This window comes from Poeciliopsis prolifica, unplaced genomic scaffold (genome assembly GCF_027474105.1).
Source record: "Poeciliopsis prolifica strain line A6 unplaced genomic scaffold, Auburn_PproV2 SCAFFOLD001, whole genome shotgun sequence".
NCBI lineage: Eukaryota > Metazoa > Chordata > Actinopteri > Cyprinodontiformes > Poeciliidae > Poeciliopsis > Poeciliopsis prolifica.
This window is the reverse complement of record NW_026562376.1, coordinates 11,257,891-11,280,420: the sequence shown is the minus strand read 5'-3', so window position 1 is coordinate 11,280,420 and position 22,530 is coordinate 11,257,891. Positions and strand designations below refer to the sequence as shown.

The following is a 22,530-nucleotide window of genomic DNA, read 5'->3' as shown; positions in this document are numbered from 1 at the left end:
TAGGTCTAAATCTACGAAATAAAACTCAAACAACCAGTGGACAGGCTTATGCTCAATGTTTTTGTCAAACTTGAAGACATCTGTATTGCAAATTTGTGATACTTTAGTTGGTCGGCTGCAGATGTAGTGAAGGGTGTGGTGTGTTTGAGCATTTTGGTGATGGGGGATTTCATTAAGAACACATAACAAGGTCACAGACCATTCATGTAGCAAGTATGCACACACACCCACATACACACAGCGATATACACAGACTTATGAGTGAAGAAAAAAAAAAAAAATCAGAGTGCAGCTACTTTCTCACGACATGTCTGACTAACAGCTTCCAGCTGTTGCTAGCTTGGGAGAGCTGCAATGGGAACCCACTGAGTACAAAGAGAAAGATGGGATTAATGCAAAGACGGACACAAAACTGTAGTACAAACCAAATCAGGATGAGGAGTTGATGTGCAGCAAAAGTGTCCAGACCCCTTGAAGCATTTCATATTGTCATATTTTTTTTATTATTATTATTTTATTTACCACTACAAACATCAATGTACTCAAAATTATGAAGTGGGTGGTCTAAGCTTTTTTGTTTCGAAATAAAAATCTGAATAAAATGCCAACATCAACCGGTTGCTTTAGAATTGTGAAAACACTAACTATAAATCATCCTGAACACAAAATCCCCACATGTTGGCAGCATCATGCTGGGGGATTGCTTTTCTCTAGTGGAGATGGTCAAATCTGATAAGATGATGGACAGAAGTGAATTGTGGAGAGCATAACGAAGAAAATCATTTAGAGCGACAAGGGACAGCGATTCACCTTCAAGGAACCACAGCTACAATGGCGTGGCTCATGTCAAAGTCTGGAAATACAGTGGAAACCACAAGTCCATCCATCCATCCATCCATCCATCCATCCATCCATCCATCCATCCATCCATCCATCCATCCATCCATCCATCCATCATCCATCCATCCCATCCATCCATCCATCCATCCATCCCATCCATCCATCCATCCATCCTTCCATCCATCCATCCATCCATCCATCCATCCATCCATCCATTTTCTAATACCCTGGACAGGTCACCTGTAGGTCACAGGGCAACAGTTATAGACAGGACAGAATTTTGACAGAGAGGAAGCCAGAGTACCCAGAGAGAACCCACTCCATGCAGAAAGTTCCCGGGCCAGGAATCGAACCCAGGACCTTCTTGCTGCAGCAGTGCTACCAACTGCACTACTGTGCAGCCCCAATTGAAGTCAACATATTTTGATTGTGCTGTAAAATGTGCCTGGAAAACACAAAATGCTGCCCATGTAAAATACATTCACAGGTGCCTCCTATTGTCTGAAATGCTTCACATTTACCGATCAACAGATGGTGACGCCTCTAACTGTTTAAATGTGTCATTATCTTAGTGTCGGTAAACATGCAACTGAAGTCAGCAAATAAAACATTCTTAAGCTGTTCCCAGTACTTATCATGGCATTAAGCACGTTGCACTAACTGGTGATTTCAACTTGCCTATAACAGAAAATAATTAGTATTATTAAAAGTCAGTTAGTGAGACAAAAATAAATAATTTCAGCAGTGTGGTGCTAATCACACGGGAAATCTGATGTTCACAGATGTTCTTCATTCAATCTGACTGAGCTTCAGGAAGTTCGGGAAGAGGAATGGAGAGCGATTTTAAAACCTACACAGTTGTTCGCATGAGGCCTAAAGATGGCTGTTACATACAAGAGTAAAAAAAGAGTGAAATGCCCTGTGGTTTGCAGAGTCACGTCTTTTATGTTGGTTCTTCCAGTGACTCAGTCGGAAATCCTGTGAGAGGGAAGTGACTGCAGCCAGCCTGGACGTGATGACATGAGAGTGAACTCGTCTGGTGGACTGGAACCGATGAATTCACGTTGGCATTACCTTTATGAAGAAGTGTGACACTGTGACTTCTTAGTTAAGGCCTCCTGAAGATATTTTATAAATACACATTAAGTAAAAAAAACATACAGAGACGTCATTTTGAGAACATTCATCAATAATTTATTTTCTTACTCTCAAGAACCACCACAGCTTCTCATCTTGAAAATTCATCATTAATTTCCAACAACACAGTTTTGCAAAATGTAAAGTTACTATACAAATTCTTAATAGAAAAAAAGAATAAATTAACTGTGGAATTCAGTTTTTTTTTTAATCAATTCCACATTTTTTTTTTCTACAACTCATTTAATGTAATATTACAGCTGAAGAGAACTGATCAACTCAAGTTACATGCTCTACTGTCTGGTTGAGGAGGTGATCTAACATTAAACTGCCAGTTACAATAAATTCATTTTGCATGAATGGAGAGATGTCGAGTTCCTACGATCCAAAGCAGTAACTGGTCGTTTTGTAGCACCTGAAAGGGTTTCTTAGTGTTGGAAAAAAGAAAATACTGGCTGATATAAAATGTTAATGCTGCTAAAACAATGAATGCGAGTTAGAAAATCCCATCGACCCTAACAGCTGTCCTCTGAATGTACATGAAAAAAACTCCACAGGGTTGGAGCGTTACAAAATTCTTCAACACATGATCACGGAGCAGGAAAAGTTTGTTTTGTGGGACTACAGAAGGTTTTCACACTGGTTTACAATGAGCTCAGAGATTATAATCGGATCAGTCCTTTGTAGGCGTCTGAACAACACTATTAAACAATGACAGTTCATTTTAGCTGGAGGAAAACGGTGCGGCGTCTGACGTCTTTTGTCTGTGGGTCTGCATGCACGAGCTGGGTCTTCAGCACATAAACTAATCCTAAGACATTAGTAGGGAGAAGTCAAACCTGACCGCTCTCTTGAAATGAATTCCTATCAACGATAAACTTGATTGCTGGTTCTAATCTTGCATAAAGACGTTTTAAAGTTGACGAAGCAAGGATTACTCTTGGAGGAGTAGACATGCACTTAGGGAGCGGGCTGCACCTCCTCGTAAAACAATGTAGAGTTAGAAGTTTTTCTTAAGTGCTGATGGTCACTTATAACAGAGGTTATTATGGTGGGAATAATGGGATTCGTACCATTCACAAATCCTTGTTGTAGTGTTACTTGAACAATAGGGTTAAATCATATACATGTGATGGTCATATTTGTGAAGTAAAACAGTTAATAAATTACAATTTTGTGCTATAAAAAACGATAGAGGGAATCATTTTGCACCACCGGGATTTGTTGGTGACACTTGGGGAAACTGGTTTAAAGACCAGCTGTGCTTTTCTAACCCTGTTCTGACGGTTTGATTGGACGCTGTGGGACAAGAGTTATAAGGATTTACAAACATCTCTGGCCTCTGGCAATAGTTTCCTTTTTGCACTTAAAAGTGTGGCCTTTTCTGACCAAAACGTTAATGGTTACACTTGCTAAGAGAACACAGTAACTGCAAATGTTGTGCTTTCAATCAAAAGTACGTTTAAATGAACGAGTTTAATTGGTTGAGTGTTTCCTGGCTGCTGCTCAATGGAATGGCTTTAGAGTGTGATGGAGTATGTCTTAAGTCTGAAATGGGTTCAATATTATGTTACAGTACAAATGCAGAGCACCAGTTTTGTGGAGCTTGCTCAGAGGATGGGCAGAAAACACAGCACTATAAAGGGATTGACAGTCACTGAGCAAAACCGGCTCAGACGAAAACTGGTGGAAAAAATAAGAGGCAACACTATAAAAACAGCTCACCACAGTCACTGCGCAGCTTCAAGATGAAACTCTAAGGTCGAACAAACAGACTTCAACAGTTACACTTCACTGAGAGGTGATGATAAATCAAAAGGTGGAAAACCAGAAAAAAAAAACTGAACTAAAACCAAACACTACAGGGTCTGTGACTGGATGTAGCCACAACAACGTCTCCAATAAATCCTGTGCTCTGACCGCATACAGGTGCATCTCAATGAAACATATTATTATTGAAAAGCTATTACATTTCAGGAAGAGTAGAGAAGCATAAAATCCAAGTCAGGCCTGTTGTGAAGTTTCCACAGTCTGAGGATTTGGGGAGCCACGTTTTGTACTGGAGTTAAGTCAGCACAGACATCTACCAGGAAATTTCAGAGCACCTCCTGTTTTTCTGATTTCATCTGTCCTTCGGGGACTTGGAACCTGCCAGAAGTATCAACAACTGCTTTAGTAAATGTGGTATCACTGTACTTAATTGACCAGCAAACTCTCTGGATCTAAACCACACAAACAGTCTAAGGAGTGTTGTCAGGAGCAAGATGACAGACACCAACCAAGAGCTATTTGAGCAATCTGGCTACTTGAGAACTGACCTGGGTCTGAGTGAAGATACTGTACAGTACATGGACATATCTTTTAGTTGGCTGATAATGCTGTATTAAAAATCCCTTCTTAGTTGATTTTCTGAACAAGTGACTTTGACCCCAAAGTTTCCATTCCGGTGTTTACACACTGAACAGTCTGGTACTCGGTTCGATTGGGGACTGAAATTGCAACATTTGTGACATTTCCAGCTTGTGCAGTTCGCTTTCACACTGCAGTGTCAAATGACCCAAACCATTTGAAAAACTTTCCTGTTGTTCTTGCACCAAACAAAAACATAAAAACAACATGAAAACCTCTGAAGACATTAGCGCAATTTCCTTCCTCACAGAATGGAAACAAAAACATGGTGGTGTGAGATTTTAGTGGTTGTAGGATTTATTTCGTATCTTTGGCAATAGAGCAGGAGCCAGTTCTTCCACTTGCATTAGACTTGATATTTGTTTTGGTTGTATTTACCCAGAATGCCTGGCACTATATTCCGTCTCCTGCTTTTGGAGCAATCTCCGGTCCACTTGCATCCACATATACAGTGGAACCGCTCTAGAGTTCCACTAGGTTTGTAGGTGGACCAGAGTTTGTGTTTTTGGTCTGCACCAGACTTCTTTGCACATTCACACCTAAGCAAACCAGACTTTCCAGGCAAACAAACTAGAGTTCAAATGAAGTGGATTAAACAAGGCTGGTGTGAATGCACCCTTAGCTGTGAGCCATAACCATCAAAATTAACAGTACCATTACAGGTTTGTAATGAATCGATGCGTTTAAATTTTTGAAGTGAAATTTACTGAACTGAAAAATCCATTTTGGACAATATTCTAATTTATTGAGATGCACCTATATGTTCCTGTCCTGCGACTGATAACCTTGTGGCCAAACTTCAGGTCCGATGAACTCCATATCAAGGTCATATCCAAGAAGATCAACTCCAAATTCTATCAACACTATAGATCCTTTGCAACAAGCTGTAGGGAAAAGGCCTGTTTCGGCTTCACTCTGTTGACTAAAACCAATTAAAAACCTTGTCCAGTGTTCTTTATTGCTATTACCTTGTCAGATATTCTCAAGGAGAGCCATCTAATATGGTTACTAAGAGTTCACTCACGTATTGCTGACTTACTCTTTTGTTATAACACTATCTGGGAATTATGTTACAAGTTGAACCTGCACATGTCTGAAATCTTCTGCTTTTGCAAGTATGACTGAAGAAATAAAAGAAACAATATCTATGGGTACATTGCAATGAAATGCAGTTCATTGAGAGATATAAATGCTTTTTAAACCGGCGGCTCAAAACCAGCATGTGTCTTCTGACCGAGTGGCAGTGCACCGGAGTGATGCAGGATGTGATATGAAACAGGATGCGGACAAGCTGATGTTGGGTTTATTGTGTTTTTGATATTCGTCTGTGCTCTGTTCTTTCACGCTCTTGCCCCCCAGCTTGTGCGCTCCAGATGCTGAAGAAAGAAAGGACTATAGTGCTGCAAAGAGGGGCGGGAGGAGACTTTAACGCTTCTCAGTCTGTCCTGTGAAATCAGTCGTCATCAAAGCCCAGCGAGTGCATCCCTGTCCAGCTGAGCTGTGATAGATAGGCCCTGAAAGCAGGTGGTGAAACTCAGGGAGGGACAGAAGAGGCTTGCGTGGAGACAGGTCTGGGCTGGATGAGGTGCTTGGTTGTCGACGGGTAGCAGTGAGGGACAAAGTAGAGAACAGGTTGTTTGTAGGCCATACGGGAAGGTCTCAGACCAACGTTCCGGGTTTGGTCTTGTCTTTTCCGTACCACTGCACATCTGCCAGCTCTGAACACAAAGGGCTGCTGAGAAAACAGCTGTCACTGAAAGACCTGCAGAGGAAGAAATAACAGGATCACTGACTGCAGAGAAGACTTTATGGATAATAAAATGACAAACTGGTTCTGAGTTTCTATGTTTAATTTTTGGTAGCGGTGCACCATGATGTACTTAATGAATAAATCCTGTGAGTAGTTAACCAAAGTGAAGCATCACAGTCAGAGCACAGCTGAGCACATGCAAAGATCAAGTACAGAAACAGAAACAGCACGACACGCATGCATTACCACCATCAATAAAGAGCAAGAGAAGTCAACTCTTCCAATTGTCAGCCCCTGTTGTGGGTAATAAGGAAGGGCTCTGTTTACAGAACTCCATCTGCCTGTATATAAAGAAAAGATGCACCAGGAAATTGTTTTGCATTGAAGCAAAGTGGAAATAATATTTTTGTTTTATGAGAAATATTTTTTGTGAGGCTCTGACTGGATGCAGTTATGCCTTTATAGCCAAATAAACTGATAAAAAAAAAAATCTTCTTTAGTGGTATCACAATAAATACCTCAAAGGGTCATTATAAATTAAGCACTGGTAACAGTCCTGAAATCAGTTTAATAAGTCAACCCAGTAGGAATTATGAGGGCTCACTTGGATGCAAAGTTGCCTTTGGTCCTAAACTAAAGTCAGCGGTTTCATGAGGCACAACATATTTTTTATTAAGTGGGAGTATTATATTGACCACAATGTATTTTAACTAAAACCGCTGTATTTATATGGAGACTATCGCAATTTAAATCTGTCTATATAACTGGATTTATTTAATTCTATATTTCCATGTAACTGGATATAATTTTAACCAATCTCCATATGAATTAAATGAATTTAATTCATAACTACATACAGCAGTTAAGCTAAAAAAAATATAATAGTAATTATATTATACCTGTGCTATAGAAATCAGATTCAGCTACATTTGGTACTAGATTGTCAAGTCTTTATAAAAAAATAGATTTACAGATGGGCTGTAAAATGTACAGTGGTGCATCTCTAATATCAGATCTAAAACACTATGCATAATTGCCTGATTCCTAGAAAATTTGGTACTACCAAAATCCTCTTATGCTATTGCTATGTTTTACTACCAATGCTCCACGGTACCTCTATGCATCGGAGCTGGGCTGAGGGGGAGACTGACAGACGTCCTCAGTAGGAGAGCTGTCTGCTGTGCCTCTAAAGCAGGAGAAAGGACACACACATAAGGAAAGTGGGGTTAGTAAAGGTAGAAAGACAAACAAGAGAGAAATGACAAATATTAAGTGATGGGATGGACGTCCAAATGGAAAAGTCCAGCAGAGTGAGGGGGATATGACTGAGAAATGAAAAAGATTGCGGAGAAAGGAAAAGAAACATAGCAACGACGATGCCAAAAAGACATATTAAATTGCCTGGAGTTAGAAAAGCTTTGAAAACAAAACCCAAATTACATAGCGCGTGATGTGAAAACAATAATAGCTGACAAAAACAGAAACAGAACCAAAACTTGTGAGAGTGTTTTGGGTCAGGTTTGGACAAAGATGAAGACACCGAAGCTAAAGCTTTCTGGTACCCTTCTGAGACGATGCGATTGTTTCTTACCCGCTTTTCCAGTTGATGATGTGCTGTGGGCTACAGGGCGGCGTGGGCGTGGCTGGGTGCTCACTGGATGGCGTCAGGCTCCTCTGGCTGTGAGGGGAAGCAGCTGAAGGGAGAGCCGACAGTTAGTCAAGTAACACGAGTAAAGGTGACAAAAGGGGCTGAGGGACAGAAGGAATTCCAGCTATGCTTCACATGTGGGGCTAAAGGATGTGGTTTCAGTGTGACAAATGCATTTTGCCTCCGGAGTCGGTCGGAGAAAAAAAATTCCGATTTTTTGTTTGTCTTACAGGGTAATTTCCCTGCTTTTCGGGCATCTGCGCTAACTTAGATCAGCTTGAGTAAAAAAATCTTTATCTCTTTGGCTTGTCAAATGAGGCCATGCTACTAGCCTGTGGTATTATATGCCAGGTTCTTGTTTGGGAACTTTAGTACATTTTATATGGCTTGTAAAAATGTTTAAATATGAATTTCAGTGCTTTGTCGACACTGAAAAATGGAATGAAAAAGGGTGAAGTTGTATTTTATTGCTTTTGGTAAATCTCTGTATTTAGTATACATTTCAATATTATGCGTCCTTAATTAACACTGCACCTGATAAAGTTTCCTCTTTAATTTGAAATACGCAGACTAAACAATAAGACAAGTTTTAAAACCAGATTAAAATTAGAGATAATATACAAATGTCGATATACTTTGGAAGTTTATAATTGTTAAATTGCAAGTATGCATTTTACATTTTATTTTCTGTCCAAAACATAATTCTTCCATGCTGGTTTTCACTTTGCCCCTGCTGTCAATGATTCTCAAGGGAAGTTTCAATAACCCGAGATTTCTACTTCTTTGCTTTCCTGTGTCATCCCAACAGTGTCACAGCTTCAAAGTCTAACTGTTCAAATATTTTTTAATTTCATAGTTTACTCGTTAAATGTTCATCTTTTCTGCATTCAGTGGAGCATTTCACAGTTGAGTGCGAAGCAGCCAGGGTGAGGATCAGTGCCTCCCAAATTCAAGACCAAGGTGTTGAGCCAGAAAATGACAGGCAGCCTTCTTTGCATTGGGGAAGAGGTCCTGCCTCAAATAGAGGAGTTCACATATCTAGGTCTTATTCATGAATGAGGGGAAGAACGGGGTGAGAGATCAATTGGCAGATTGCGGCTCCTACAGTGATGCTGAGCCAAAATGTGAAGCTCTTGATCTACCGGTAGATGTACGTTTCTACCCTCATCTATGGACAAGAGCTTCAGGTTGTAACCGAAAAAATGAGGCTGAGGATAAAAGCGGCTGAAATGAGTCTCTTGCACAGGGTGTCCGAGCTGTTTGAGAAATAGACTGATAAGCTCATGGAAGGACTCAGAGTCAAGCCAATGTTCCTCCACATCAAGAAGAGCCAGTTGAGGTGACTTGGGCAATCTGGATAGGATGCCTCCTGCATGCCTCCCTGGTGAGGCGTTCCAGGCACCACAGGGAGATCCAGAGGAATCCCAGGGACAATTGGACACAGATGGAGGGACTGTGTTTCTCGGCTGACTTGGGAATGCCTTGGGATTCCTCATGAGGATCTGGCTCAAGTGACTGGGAAGAGGGAAGTCTGGGTTTCCCTGCTCTGGCTGCTACCACCGTGATCCGCTCCAGGAAGATAATGGAGAAAGTGACCTTCGTCTGTTGAAATGTAAAATGCAGTCACCCATAAAGCAAATTAAAATAAATTTATTCTAACTCTAAATCGCTTTTTAAATTGTAGAAGAACAATAGGAAACAAGTCATAATTGGTCAATCAGTCTTTATCATATACCATGTCATGTTTACTTGTCCTTAACAAGACTGAATAAAACTGAATACCCTTTTTCTGTAATAGGAAACAGCTGGTGGTCTGTCAACACTGATACAACAGAGTTTAATAAAAATAATTGAAAGCATACCTGGTGAGCCCTTGGCGAGTGATCCAACTCTACTCCCCCGTCCATGTCCCAGAGTGCCTTGCTGTGACCCAGTCTCAGAAGATGTGGATCCTGAATGTGAGTGGCTTCTTTCTTTTAGGCTCCCTGATGACCTCTGGTACCAACAGCGTAGCTCCTCGGACACCGCTGCCCTCCCCCCTCCTCCACCACCTTCTCTCCCTAACGATGGAGTCCGTACGATCTGAGATCGAGATGGCGTGAGTCGGCCACTTCCCTCTCCTCCCTCCTCCCCACCCCAGGCCTCCTTGTAAAGTCCGCCGGCTGTGTAGGAGCTGGAGGTCTTAAACTGGGCCTTCACACTGTAGTGACCCTCCTGGTCACTCTCCAAGCTGCGCACTATGACGCCGTTGGAGCTGCCCTCCACATACAGAGGGTACTCCTTGATGCGGTACTGGGAGGAGGGCTGGCTCTGACTATGGAGGTAAACTCCATGATGCCCACTTCCGATCCCACCTCCACCTGAACCTCCACCGGAGCCGTTCTTAGCTGCCAGATTTGGCATAGAGCCCGAGTTCGAGGAACCCAACTGACCAGCAGACCTGTGGAGAAAAGATATTGACATTTGCCTTAATTAAGACAGAGTTTGATCAAATGAACAGACAATCATAAAAACTAAAGGCCTGGCCCTCACCTGTGCCTTTGCCGTTGCCTCTGCCGGGCTTTGGAGGGTGAGTCCTCTCCCAGAGTAGAGTAGTTGGGGTTGCTGCCAGGGGGTCCACCAGAGGGGCAATAGTGCTCTGAGCTGCTTTGGCTGGTGCAGGACGAACAGTCATCCAGTGGGTCGGAGCCATTAGAGCCTCGTCCCGGGCCAAGGAAAAAGTCAGGACTGCCCAGGGTGTGTGGATGTGCATCGGGATCGGACGCCAGCAGTTTTCCCTGGGACTCAAGGCTTGAGCTGCGGTTCCTAAAGTGCTGAGCGAGACTGTGCAGACGGGTGGGACTGATGTCCACTGACCTGTGAAACAAAGGTCAAAAAAAGGTCACAAATGACTTTTCAATGTCCAGAGTTTTTCTGTCTGCGTTTCAGACTCATGCTGACTGACCTGGTGGAATGTACATAGTGTGGAGTTCTGGTTCTCAGGTCTGGTGTCGACGGCATGCTGGACTGAGAGTTCCAGTGAGGTGTGCTCCTGATCGGGCTGCTCTGAAGGGAGTTACTGCCCCCTGCTTCTGCACTCCCAGAACTTGGAAAACGCCTGTGACTGAACAGAAGGGAGAGACGGTATTTTATATCACGGATGTCTGCATCCGTTTGCTTTAATGGTGCTTACAATTAACATACACAACTCAGTCCCATCCAAAGGCATGTTTAGTGACATCACAAACACAAACCTAATGTATTTTATTGGGATTTAATCTGACAGAACATAATTGTGAAATGAAAGAAAAAGTATTATTTATTTCAAAAACTACAGTGATGTGTCACATGCAATTGGAATCAGTTTTTTGCCAACCTGGAGTTAAAACTTTGTTGAACCAATTTTTGCTGGAATTACAGTTTGACGTCTTTTGCATTTTCATCTGGAAACCAAAGCTCTTGTCTATTATTCATTGGTTAACAGCTCAAGCTTGGCCAAACTGAATGGAGAGCAGCTGTGAATTCTAACATGTGAATCTAGTTTAGTCTAAACCAGACCATATTTAGGCTCAATGTCCAGCTGAAAGGTGAATCGCTGCCTCACACTATAGTCTTTTGTAGACCCTTACAGATTTTCTTCCTGTGTATCTAGCTCTGTCCACTTTTGCTGGATTTTTTTTTCGAGTTATCAGAATGAAAAGTCCAAATACTATTAACTGCAATACATAGTTTTTTTTTTTTACTTGTTAAAAACTTGAAAATATGGATGCTTTTCCTTCTATGTCACAAATATGTAATAGTAAATTCTAGCAAGAGTCAAGGGGTGTGGACACTTTATCAAACCTTATCAAACAGAAAGAAGAGCTGGAATACCTGGAGTGAGAAGAGCGCTTCTTTACTTTTTCGTAAGGCTCATCCAGTGACGATTCACTCCACATTTTGGGTTTGATGGGAGATTTATCATAGTCAGAGCGAGTGTAGTGCATGTGTCGCAGTCCATCCAGGGACTGTGGGGGAGGAGGCCGGCTGTGAGAGGGGGGACGCGGAGGGAGGCCTTTATGAGGCGACGCTACAGGAGAGAAGGTTGGGGTACCTGTAACTTGAGGATCATCTGAAATAAAAAAAAAGAGAGGTCACAACTCTAATAATAATTGTAATAAAGTATAACAGTCAAGAAAAGGTCAAGTTTTACCGTCATCTAAGACCAGTGCATCAGATAGTGAGCTGTCTTCAGAACATATATTGGCTTCTACAGGAAAGAAAGACAGAAACAAATATATATATACTGCATATGTTGAGTGTTTTACTTATAGAGAAGAGACAGAACATAAAACAAGTAATACTACTTAAGTGATGTGACTAAAATCAGAGATTCAGTAAGACATTTGCTAGATTGTGAACTGCTAATTTATTATTTTTATTTAATCGGGATTTATTTCATACTGAGAAAAAGGGGGTGTGTGAAGAGCAATCAATACTTTATTTTACATTTTGCTGTTGGAGCAGTTTAATTCTTTTTATCCAAAACGTAGAAAAAAAACAGTTCTTTCAGACAAGTTCAAGAACAGAAAACAGACAAGAAATCTCTGAAAGGTACATCTCCAGATAAATCAGTACCTTCTATGATAAGTGACGCCCTCTGTGTCGGCTTCTTGCCAGAGCGAACCCGATACTCATTGATAGAGTTTTCGATTTCCTGGAGCTTCTTAAGTGCATTCAGATAAGAAGTTTTCCTCTGCTTCTTCAGCTTTTTGCTGCTCACGTGAGGATCGCTGGCGAGACGCCTGGCCGCCTCTGTAATCTGCGACTGAATGGCAAACTCCCGCTCCAAACGCTCAAGCTCCTCCTCCTGGCATAAACACACAAGTGCAAACTTTATACAAAAGAATCAAAAAGGTACTGGATTCCCTCAATGTTGTAGCAACAGAAACAAATGAAAAATCCAAAAACAACAAGCCTGAGCGTCCAGACACGAATCATACTAATTCTCCCATGTCACACATTCGGTCAGACACGCAGAGCGCAGAGAGATATCTGTGCCAGTAAAAACACACTGCGGAAATCATTTATCTATGCTGTAGTTGCACAGTCTCTCACCACTCTATTAAGACCCAGTGTCCCCCAATAAAAACAGCCCAGCATCAATCTATCCACTCCTACACAGCAGCTCTGTGGGATTTATAGAACAGAGCAGGTTGAATAAAGAAAACATATTCAAAAGAGTAGATAAATGCAAATACAAACATAGTGCATGCAAAGTCGGAGTTGCACAGCCCTGACTGGTAAATTGGATTGCCATCTTGTGATTCAAAGTAGCTTGCTCCTGAACTGGAGTGTGAGAGCACACACATATGATTTCAGTTACCTCAGCAGAGACAGGATAATGATATATTACCTTTTGGGTCTCTTAATATTAGACTACAACTTTTCTTAAGAATCCTTCTCACCAACAGCAACCTTGCAGCACCGCTGGAGTAGCTTCTATTTCTGTGTATTCACAGTTTAAGGTGCTTAGTGTAAAATTATGACATATCTTTCTGCTTGGAAGGCGGTTTTTGTGATACTGTGTCCCTGGATCCTTTTCAAAGAACACAAACTCAGTGAAACACACACACATTCAGGCACGCACACAATCAGGCACGCACACAATCCTACTATCACCACTTCCTGTGGTTAAAATGCAGCCACACTATATTTAGAAGCTGTATTCTGTTGGAAAAACTACCCGTGGCACAAAAAGAAAGCAAAATAAAAAGCTAAACTTCTTCTAGGTGCAAAGTGTATCACGTTGTAAGCTTTTCCTACAAACAAAACTAACTTTATAATCTGTTATATTTTTTATGCTTGTTTGTAAGAGGAGGATCGGGACAAAACAGAAGAAACGCTGGAGAACTGGGAACTGGGAATCGGACCACTACCTCGCCCTTTGGTAAGATTTTTTGCTCGTCCAGTTTGAAGGCAGTGCCAATCTTCCGTCTCACTGTGGGTGGTTCCTCTCCGGGATCAAGAGGATATTCCTTTGGAAGTTTCCCTGTCAGTTCCTGCAAAAACATTAGAGTAATAAAGTTGAAAAAAAAAAAAAAAGGGAATTCCAGGAAGTATTCAAGTTTCCAAAAATATTTGCCAAATCTGTGGCCATTTTTCTCATACCGCTTCTCTGATACAGATGCTCTTGAGTTCCTCTAGTCTCTGTCGCAGCGTTTCCTCCAGAGCTTCCTGCCTGGCCCTCAGAGCTGCCAGCATATCCTTCTTAGCAGTTTGGGAACTGTCTGATTCCTGCGAGCCTGCAAGGTGCAGACAACACAAAACATCAGGAGAGGTCTTGTAAGGGAGCTTGGGGAAGGGAGAGAAGGGCTGCGTGTGCACCTGCTGCTCCTGCAGGATGTTTACAGGGAAGCGAATGGAACGTTTTGATAAGGGAGCTGAGTTTTAGAGCTGTGTTTGTGTGAGCATGCGAGTGTTTAGAGAAAAGGGCAATTTAGGACAAAGTCAGTGACGCACTTCGCCAAGACCCGGAGATGGTGCCAGCCTTCTTTGTACTATGCCACGTTGAAAACAACACAAACATACACACAGGGACCCTGTTCCTTTCTCACTGACGTTGATATGTTTCAATGTGTGGCTGACCTTTCAGACAAAACAGACGTGACCAATACAGAAAATGTTTTGTCCAAATAAACTACAAAGCAAAAATAGAATCTTATAGTTATAAGGTACATAATTTTTAAGGTCAAAGTTCAAATCAACTGCAGAGTACACAGATCTAAAACTGAACCTTTTGTATTTGTGTGCACTGTGACTGTCTCTATGCACAGTTCACTTTGGCTTGATTTTGTACATTTGTATGTGGTTTGGAACATGGTTGTTTTGCATGACCCAAATTCAGTTTTTATACACAAAGCAGTGTTGAAGTACTTGAGACTGGTCTGGGTCTTGAGACCATTTTTTGATGGTCTCGGTCTCGTCTCGGACTCGACCACATTTGGTCTCGTTCTTGTCTCGGTCTCGGGCACTGAGGACTCGGGATTTTATTTCAAGACCAGTCAAGACTGCAACTGTGGAAATATCACTAAACTTACAACATACTGTCCAGTTTATTTGTTAACATGTTTGTTTTCAATGGATGCAAAACGCAAAGAAACAATGAACTTCATGAATAACTACAAATAACTTGACAGATTGTCAATATTTTGTCCACTGTGTTTGTTTGATAATCAATCAAATTTTACCAGGACTGTGAAGGTGGCGTTTTAGCAGCCAAACAAATAACTTGATGTTCTTGAATTCCTCATTACGTAGTAATGGCTTTCTGGGATCTATAGGGCGTTTTCCTTTCAACTCTAATTTTAGTTGGAAAACAAACCTTCTGTCCCATTCATTGTTTGCTTAGCACAGATAAGCATTGTTTTAAAGGCAACGTTAAGTTTGTACTCAAACTGCCACCCTTTCATTCTCTCACCCCCTAAATTTAGAGGAGGTAGGGGCCTCTGGAGGATGAATCTGACATGGAGGGTGGGAGTGGTATCCCATGCATACTGAAAGACAGGGTGGGGTGATTGTACAGTATATGCGTGAGAACATTCATCAGAGAATGAGGACTCTGTTTCTAGTGACAGCTGCTTCTGTCCTTCCAAAGCTTCTCACTGCCTCTACCAATGCATGCAAACACATACAGAGCCTTGTATTAATCATTCTCCTTCAGTGTTTGTCAAATCTTCTCCTTTTGGTTTATTTTTCCTCAACACACTCAGACCCAAACACGCACACATACACATACCTGAGGAGAGCAGGCTGCCGCTGCTGCCACTGATAATCTTGCCTTTGCTGCCCATGTTGGCCAATTTGGATGTCTTCAAAGTTCCTGTCTCTGTAAGATCTATCGCGATCTCACTCAGACTGCGTGCAGCATGGATCTTTGACTGGAAAGATAACAAAATAGGAACATTTGCAAAAACATATTGTGTACAAATACTTACATTTCAATAACTTAGCATATTATCAATAACATATAATTATGTTGTGCAATAACAAAACAAATGCAATCCAAAAATAACCATCAATCATCATGTATGATGTGTATCAGCTGTTTGTTATGTATGTTTTTACATTGTGTGTAAATTGTGAGATAGTTTGTTATGTGTATGCACTGACTGATGGCACTTTTTAAAATTTTGTTGTTCCTGTGACAATGACAATAAAGACTTTTATCTATTACATTTAGTCATTACATTTGATCCTGGATAGCAACTAAAGAAAAAAACTATCTCTGGTTTTTTTCAAATAATTTCCAAGGAGGTGTAAACAAAATGTTGTTGTTAAAGACACTTTACAATGAGCCTTATTCAAGCATAATTTTGGAAAGATTAGTGGAAGGAAAATGTAGTAGGAAACAGTGCAGATCAATAGAAATAACTGTATCTATGAAAAATTCAGTTTTTAGATTAAAGTAAATTTAGCATTGTTTCTTGAGAATCAAACTTGTTAGATGACGGCATTCTCTGACTTATTGCTTTGAAACTAACCTTGCTTTGCTTGCGGTCCAGGTAGAACTGATGCTGGCTGATGGCCATGGCCCAGATGGACTTTATGAGAGCTGGACAGGCGTACCAGGTATGCACGGCGATGCCGCTGTGTCCAAACGTCCTTCTGGTTACCGACGCCCTACAGTAAGAGCGGACAAAAGGCCTCCTTATATACACTGAAAACAAAAGATTGCTCGACTGCTCTAGAGGCTCCTGCTGCTTCTAAGACTAACGAATGATAACGATAAAGATGTTCTTTATTTTAGAAAAGCCACACACAATGTCCCAAATTGTTTACTCAGACTTTTTTTAAACGCACATCTGCAGCAGACCAGCTCGCTCTAATGACAGCTTCCTTTAAAGAACACACCGCTGCTCCCAGTTTCACCCCGTCTGTCTCTTTTTCACTCATTCCCTCCCTTTCTGTCTGCAGAACAACACTCTATATATATACAGCCATGTTAAACAAACACAGGAGATGTCACTTCCTCTACAAAGAGCTGTACTCCATCCATCTCTCCTTCTCCTTCAATCTATCAGTACTTTACTTTGTGTGTGTTTTTGTGTGTGAACACATGTTGAAGACTCCGACTATCAATCTGCTCCACCATGACATCCCCAACGTCTGCTGTGCTGCCAAGACAAATTTTACTACTTTTACTAAATTCGACTCCAACCTCTGTTTTTCTGCTCCACACAGAATATACTTTGGATCTCTGCATATCCCCATATGTCTGACTATTAAGTTAAAGTAAAAAGCATGGGAAGGTGTCCACAACTTAGGAAACTTGTATCATTTAAATTAGCATGTTTTACTAAACATAAGATCAACAAAATGGATTGTGATGACTCAATGACAGTCTAAAATCTCAAAAGAAAACACAAATCAATAAAGTTCTTTCAGTGCTTGAGTTTGTGATGTAAATTTACCTCCTGGGGTCATGAACTTCCACTGAAAACTTCTTCTCTCTGAAGTAAAGGTTCTCCAGTTGACGCCATTGAAACACCTGAGGTTTAGGTAAAACAGACAGCTTTTAGAAGAGCTCAGAGAAAATGTGCTTCACATTAAATCCTCACAGCCTTTGGCCCCATCTCTTTCCCAGAATGCTTCTTTTTGTTTGGCAGGAACATGCAAATGAATCAAAGAAGCAGGGAGAAAAAGAAAAGCTGATAAGAAAGGAGCTGTTAGGAGAGAGGAAACCTCAAATCTGGAGGTCTATGATCAGGTCCAGACCAGGCGGTCTTTCCACAAAGGCTCCCAGCACTGGATGACTTCACTCTGAAGTAAGACAGTGTGAGAGGAAGGAGTCTTGACTTTTCTTTTTTTTTTAAATCCTCTTCCGTCTCCTTCATGAACCATTTGCTTCTCTGTGAAATAAAGTCCAAGCCAGCTGTGTAGAAAAGCTTCCCTAAAGACAAGCTCTGAAGCAAGTGTGTAGGTTCAGTCCTTCCAAGCGTAAGAGGAAAAGAGAGACTTGAGGTGGTGTGTGTTCACCATCTGGAGCCATGTGTGTGTATTTGTGCAGAGAAAGTGAGTAAAGTTAAGTTTCCTCCTCTCCTGGAGTTTTGCTGGGAGGGTTTAAAAATGAGAAAGGGAGTTTATCCCCTCCTCATGACCCCTCCTCTCTCCCTCAGGGACTCTGTGTTCAGCTCCAGGCTGCAGTTGGGAGGTGTGTGTGTAACAACGGGTTGGTGTAGCGGCTGTGAGGTTTGTGTATGCTAGAAAAGTAGGAGTGGGGCTTTCTGTGGGCCTGGTGATAGAAGTGCTATTGCTTTGTTAGTTAGAACTCTGGGTATAATTCTTCTTAATAGAGAAAGTAAATGGAGGAGGATTTTCTGAGATACAAGGATTTAGAGAAGAAGCAACGGATTCCCTGATATCTGTGTGAAAGATATCAGGGAAAACTCTTTATCAGTATTTATTAGGAGTCTTCATAAACAATAAACAGAAGGAAATGTGATTTGCTAAAGTAATGCACGAAAAAGACAATTATCCGTAATTTCAATGGCTGAGCATCTATGAGGATACAAATGTCCGAAGGGGAGAAAAAAAAAAAATCCAATCAGCTGCCTTTTCAAAACCCCTGCCACACCTTAGGCTTTCAGTGGAGTGTGAAGTGCTAATGTAGCGTGGTGCTAAAAATAGCAGGCAGGGCAGATTCAGCTTGTGTGGGTGCGTTAGTTAGAAATGGGCCGGAGCTGTGGAGATTAGATAGGTCTTCTGGAGTTGTGGCTCTAATCATTCTGGTACTTGCATTGCAGTTAGTGGTACTCAAAACAAATGTTTATATCAACCATTTACAGTGCACAAGACTAACCAACAATGATACACGGTTCATACACACAAACCGACAAAAGATAGTTCAAATACATTGAATCTAAAACTTCAGAGTGAAATTGAAGTATTTTTAACTACTACCACCCAAAAACAATTTTTATTTAACCATGTTTTATTTACTGTTAATAAATTCATGCACACATCACATGCTGACCCTGAGATCTAAATGTTACAGGTGAAATTGAGACTCATTAAACCTACATCAACTATTGCTGAATTTTGGCAATTCAGTAAGGATTGTAGTCATGATATCCTGTTCTTAGGTGACCAGAGTAGTTCCCAATGTAATGTAAGTTTAATGTCATTCTGATATTCTGCTGCTATAGCCCATCTCATTAAATACTAAAGGAATGCGTTCACTAACATAATTCATATTTAGTATGCTATATGTGAAGCAGATATTGAGAATCAATTAAATCCTCAAAATGTCAGATGTCCAAATGAAACAATTTTTAGATTTTGGGTTTGTGAGAGATTTTCTTAGAGTTCTCACTTCAAATAAATAGTTTTCTATTTAAACATCAGATTTGGACATTTTGACTTTTGAGTAAAAATAAAATGGCCAATTAATCTGCACAGTATAATCAAATGTACCATTTCTATTAAATTACATATTTTTGTCTCTTTTTTAATTCCAGGTGTTGTTTGTTGTTCTGAAGTGTCTGTGAACATAGCAGGACTTGGAAATCTTGCCCTACCTGCCAACTTGTCATCATAGCTCCTTCAACCTTTCAAAATACTGCAGTGTTTATTATCATGCTGTTCCTTTAATGTAAGTTTAATGTAAGCCACTGGGTGGTTGTGTTATAAGAGTGGTACATGTACATGTGCACACGCTACCGACCCTCTTCCTCTTGGCTGCAGACTACTGCTACACAATGGTACAAACACACAAGCAGAGGAAATGACTGGTCATGATTCACCACTGAACAGAGCGCTCAAGTGTACAGACCCTCGCCTGTCTCATAATAATGTCAGCACAACCAAACTCACATCTATCACAGATGTAAAGGTCAATTCTGATAGAGTGCAAATGCCTTTCCCTGGTGTAGCAGACTCCCTAGAGATTACAGAAGAATAGAACATTTAAACAACGTAGGTCAGGACAGCTACAGTGACATAACACATTATTCTTTTTTGGACTTGGACCTGTGCGCGAGGAAGACAATGGTTTTGTGTATGGGTGGGGATACAGCCATACACAAAACGGCGTCTGGATGTATGGCATCCAGACGCCGGCAAGGAGCTTCACATCAATCTTAAGGTATTTCCTTTTATTAATGTATTAATTTGGCTTTACATAAATTACAACTTAAAACAATCCACCTCTTCCCCCATAAAGTATACAGTTTAAAAGGCAGCATGCTCTACATCCTCTGACACACAAAAGAGAGTATGACGCCTTGCAAAAGTATTTGAACTTAACAGCATCATTACAGCTTGTGTTGTATTCTGAGGCGTTCTGAAGTGCCCTGTTGGAACGTGAATCTCTTTAAATTACAAATAGGTGGGTTCAACTTACAAGCTAAGTGCTTTTTGAATGCTCTGAATTTTAGTTAGGGCTGAAAAGACTGAAAAGAGCTCAATTAAAATCCATGGCTCATTTTGCATATTCTTATTAATTCTGATAAAAAAAAATGTATTACTTTTTTCCACTTCAAAATTATGAACCACTTTGTGTTTATCTATGATATATAATCCTAATAAAATATACCAAATACACATCCAGTTCTAAGACAAAAAGCAACAGGGGTAAGGACTTAAAAATGCAACAAATGGAACCACAGTTTGCTCTGTTTTACCAGAAACATCTGATGACCTTCCGACAGTACCCACAGGTTAGTCTTAGTAAGTCTTTAAAAGGTATTTAGTCAACTTGCAAACACTATAATTGTTGCCTACAGGAATCACAAGACTCTAATGAGGCATCAGAACAGTGTGTGATTATGCAGTAAACCTGAGCATAAACATACTTTGCTGTGTAAACCCCCCCAACTCAAATAGATGTGGTAGATGGTGTGTATTTAAAACAACTGGCTCACCTCTTGTAAAAAAAAAAAAAAATAATAATAATTACAAACATGACTTCTATGTGCCCTTTTTATACAAGACAAAGTGAAGTTCACTATTCTTTGAAACAGAAAAACATCCTATGTTTTAAATCTGTATATTTTATTGTGATTAAAGATTTTACTCCACCTTCCTGACCCTCAGTGCTGACCACTGAGGGTCAGTTCGCTGCTTTCTGAACCAGTGGTTACTGGTACTGAACACTAAAAACAGAAAATCTGCTTTATGCTGGTTCCAATGGTGATGACCTATCTAACACAAATAAGCAGCTGATGATATCCCTCTCCTTCACTCCTCAGAACTGAACGTAAAACAGTCTGGTACTAACTGTTTGATTAAAGCAAATGTTCTCAATGAGGTTTTACTGAACTTGTGATGCTGAAGAGTGTCCTGTAAAGAGGCCCAGAATATCCCGGTCTCTGCTTGTGAAAGCTTGTGTATGTCAGTTCCGAAGCTTAATGGACCAGTGACTCACAATGACTGTTGACATGGCTGTACAATATCTGATAAGTCACTTGTGATGGAATGTCCTCCTTCTATACTTGTGCAATGATCATTTATGTTCATGTTACAGTGTTGTTTTGGAACAAGATGAACGCAATGATTTCTGTTAAAAAACAAACAAACAAACAAAAAAACAGGGCTTGGTGTTAATGTGTCTGTAAATTGGACATAATATTAGAGGAATAAAATTCACTATCATGTCAATGATCTAACACTTAACTTGCATCAAAATTCTTTAGAGACAATTTCTACTGCAATTGTCCAAAGCTGGTTAAAGGGAAACAGGAAACATTTAGCAGACAGGAAATGGTCTTCAGGATGGTGAGTTCAGCTTTTAGTTTGGTGCTTGTGTGTATGTGCATCAACAAGTTCCTGCCTGTGTTTATGAACAAAATAATCAGGTCTAGTATTAGTGAGTTTTTGATGGCTAGTAAGTTTGCAAAACTTGTTAATGAGCTTAACACTAGTGAATGCAAGATTTCAAGATCTTTGCCAGGACCACAAGTTAAAGGTAAAATAAACTGGTAGTCACTTCATCCAGACACAAACTGATAGAAGGAAGGCTTCCTCAGAAAGGCAGAAATAAGTTGAGGACAGGATGTCTCAGTTAAAGACCAGAGTGTCCAGACAGCTGTCATCCCTGCTACTTCTGTACACAATCACATTGTCCTGACTCACAAACTGGAAAAATTGACAAAAGGGAAAACAACATGCTTGAGACAAGATTCTTACATGTTTTTCATAACCAAAGCTGGTATTTTAAATTAGAAGAATGGACCAAACACTGAATGGATGGACAAATTAATATATAAAAATTAATTTCAGACAATGAAATAAGGCATCACAAGGAGGTATTTCTTAGGATGCAAAAACTGAGAAAATACATTTCCTTTTAAAGCCATTTATTTGCTAAAGAAAGAGCAATTTAATCAAAATGAATGACTACAAAAGAACATATGCTATGAATAACATTATCCCACTTATACTAGTTTTCTTCAGAAAAGCACAATCTCACCTTCCTTGGTTTGACTTTATCCTGGTAGTCATATTGAAAGATGCCTTTATAGCTCAAACCCAGCCACCATGGGATCCCCTGTTTGTCCTGAAAAACACAGCGAAACTTTCCAGATATGTTTGCAGGCTCCAAGGAAACTAAAATCTGTGCAGTGCATGTGTGAGAAAAAAAGTCAAGGCAGCATAGTAAAACTGTACCTTTACAGCATAGTAATGCACTCCATATGTGGGCAGAGATTCCACAATGCTCATATAACTGCAAGGAGCAGAAAGACAGATATGTAACGAAAAACATACCATGCAGGACATAAACAAAACC

The 22,530-nt window shown here is 40.5% G+C and overlaps 1 protein-coding gene across 12 annotated transcripts in view; it reads right to left on the bottom strand.

Moving 5' to 3' along the window:
* Nucleotides 1–2,011: 2,011 nt before the first annotated feature.
* frmd4a (FERM domain containing 4A) overlaps nucleotides 2,012–22,530 on the bottom strand; it is a 117,798-nt gene continuing 97,279 nt past the window's right edge. For 9 of the 12 annotated variants that reach the window (XM_055041731.1, XM_055041740.1, XM_055041690.1 and 6 more), the window contains 15 exons: nucleotides 22,410–22,467; nucleotides 22,213–22,299; nucleotides 17,217–17,292; nucleotides 16,286–16,428; nucleotides 15,541–15,682; nucleotides 13,914–14,047; nucleotides 13,682–13,804; nucleotides 12,381–12,612; nucleotides 11,956–12,012; nucleotides 11,637–11,874; nucleotides 10,729–10,887; nucleotides 10,317–10,640; nucleotides 9,647–10,224; nucleotides 7,728–7,830; nucleotides 2,012–6,148 (listed from right to left, as the gene is read on the bottom strand). In XM_055041731.1, the coding sequence (XP_054897706.1) occupies nucleotides 6,046–6,148; nucleotides 7,728–7,830; nucleotides 9,647–10,224; nucleotides 10,317–10,640; nucleotides 10,729–10,887; nucleotides 11,637–11,874; nucleotides 11,956–12,012; nucleotides 12,381–12,612; nucleotides 13,682–13,804; nucleotides 13,914–14,047; nucleotides 15,541–15,682; nucleotides 16,286–16,428; nucleotides 17,217–17,292; nucleotides 22,213–22,299; nucleotides 22,410–22,467 (2,557 nt within the window). In that variant the 3' untranslated portion in view covers nucleotides 2,012–6,045. Of the gene's footprint in view, nucleotides 6,149–7,250; nucleotides 7,323–7,727; nucleotides 7,831–9,646; nucleotides 10,225–10,316; nucleotides 10,641–10,728; nucleotides 10,888–11,636; nucleotides 11,875–11,955; nucleotides 12,013–12,380; nucleotides 12,613–13,681; nucleotides 13,805–13,913; nucleotides 14,048–15,540; nucleotides 15,683–16,285; nucleotides 16,429–17,215; nucleotides 17,293–22,212; nucleotides 22,300–22,409; nucleotides 22,468–22,530 lie in introns of all 12 variants that reach the window. The other 3 variants (XM_055041707.1, XM_055041682.1, XM_055041715.1) reach the window with 2 other exon arrangements.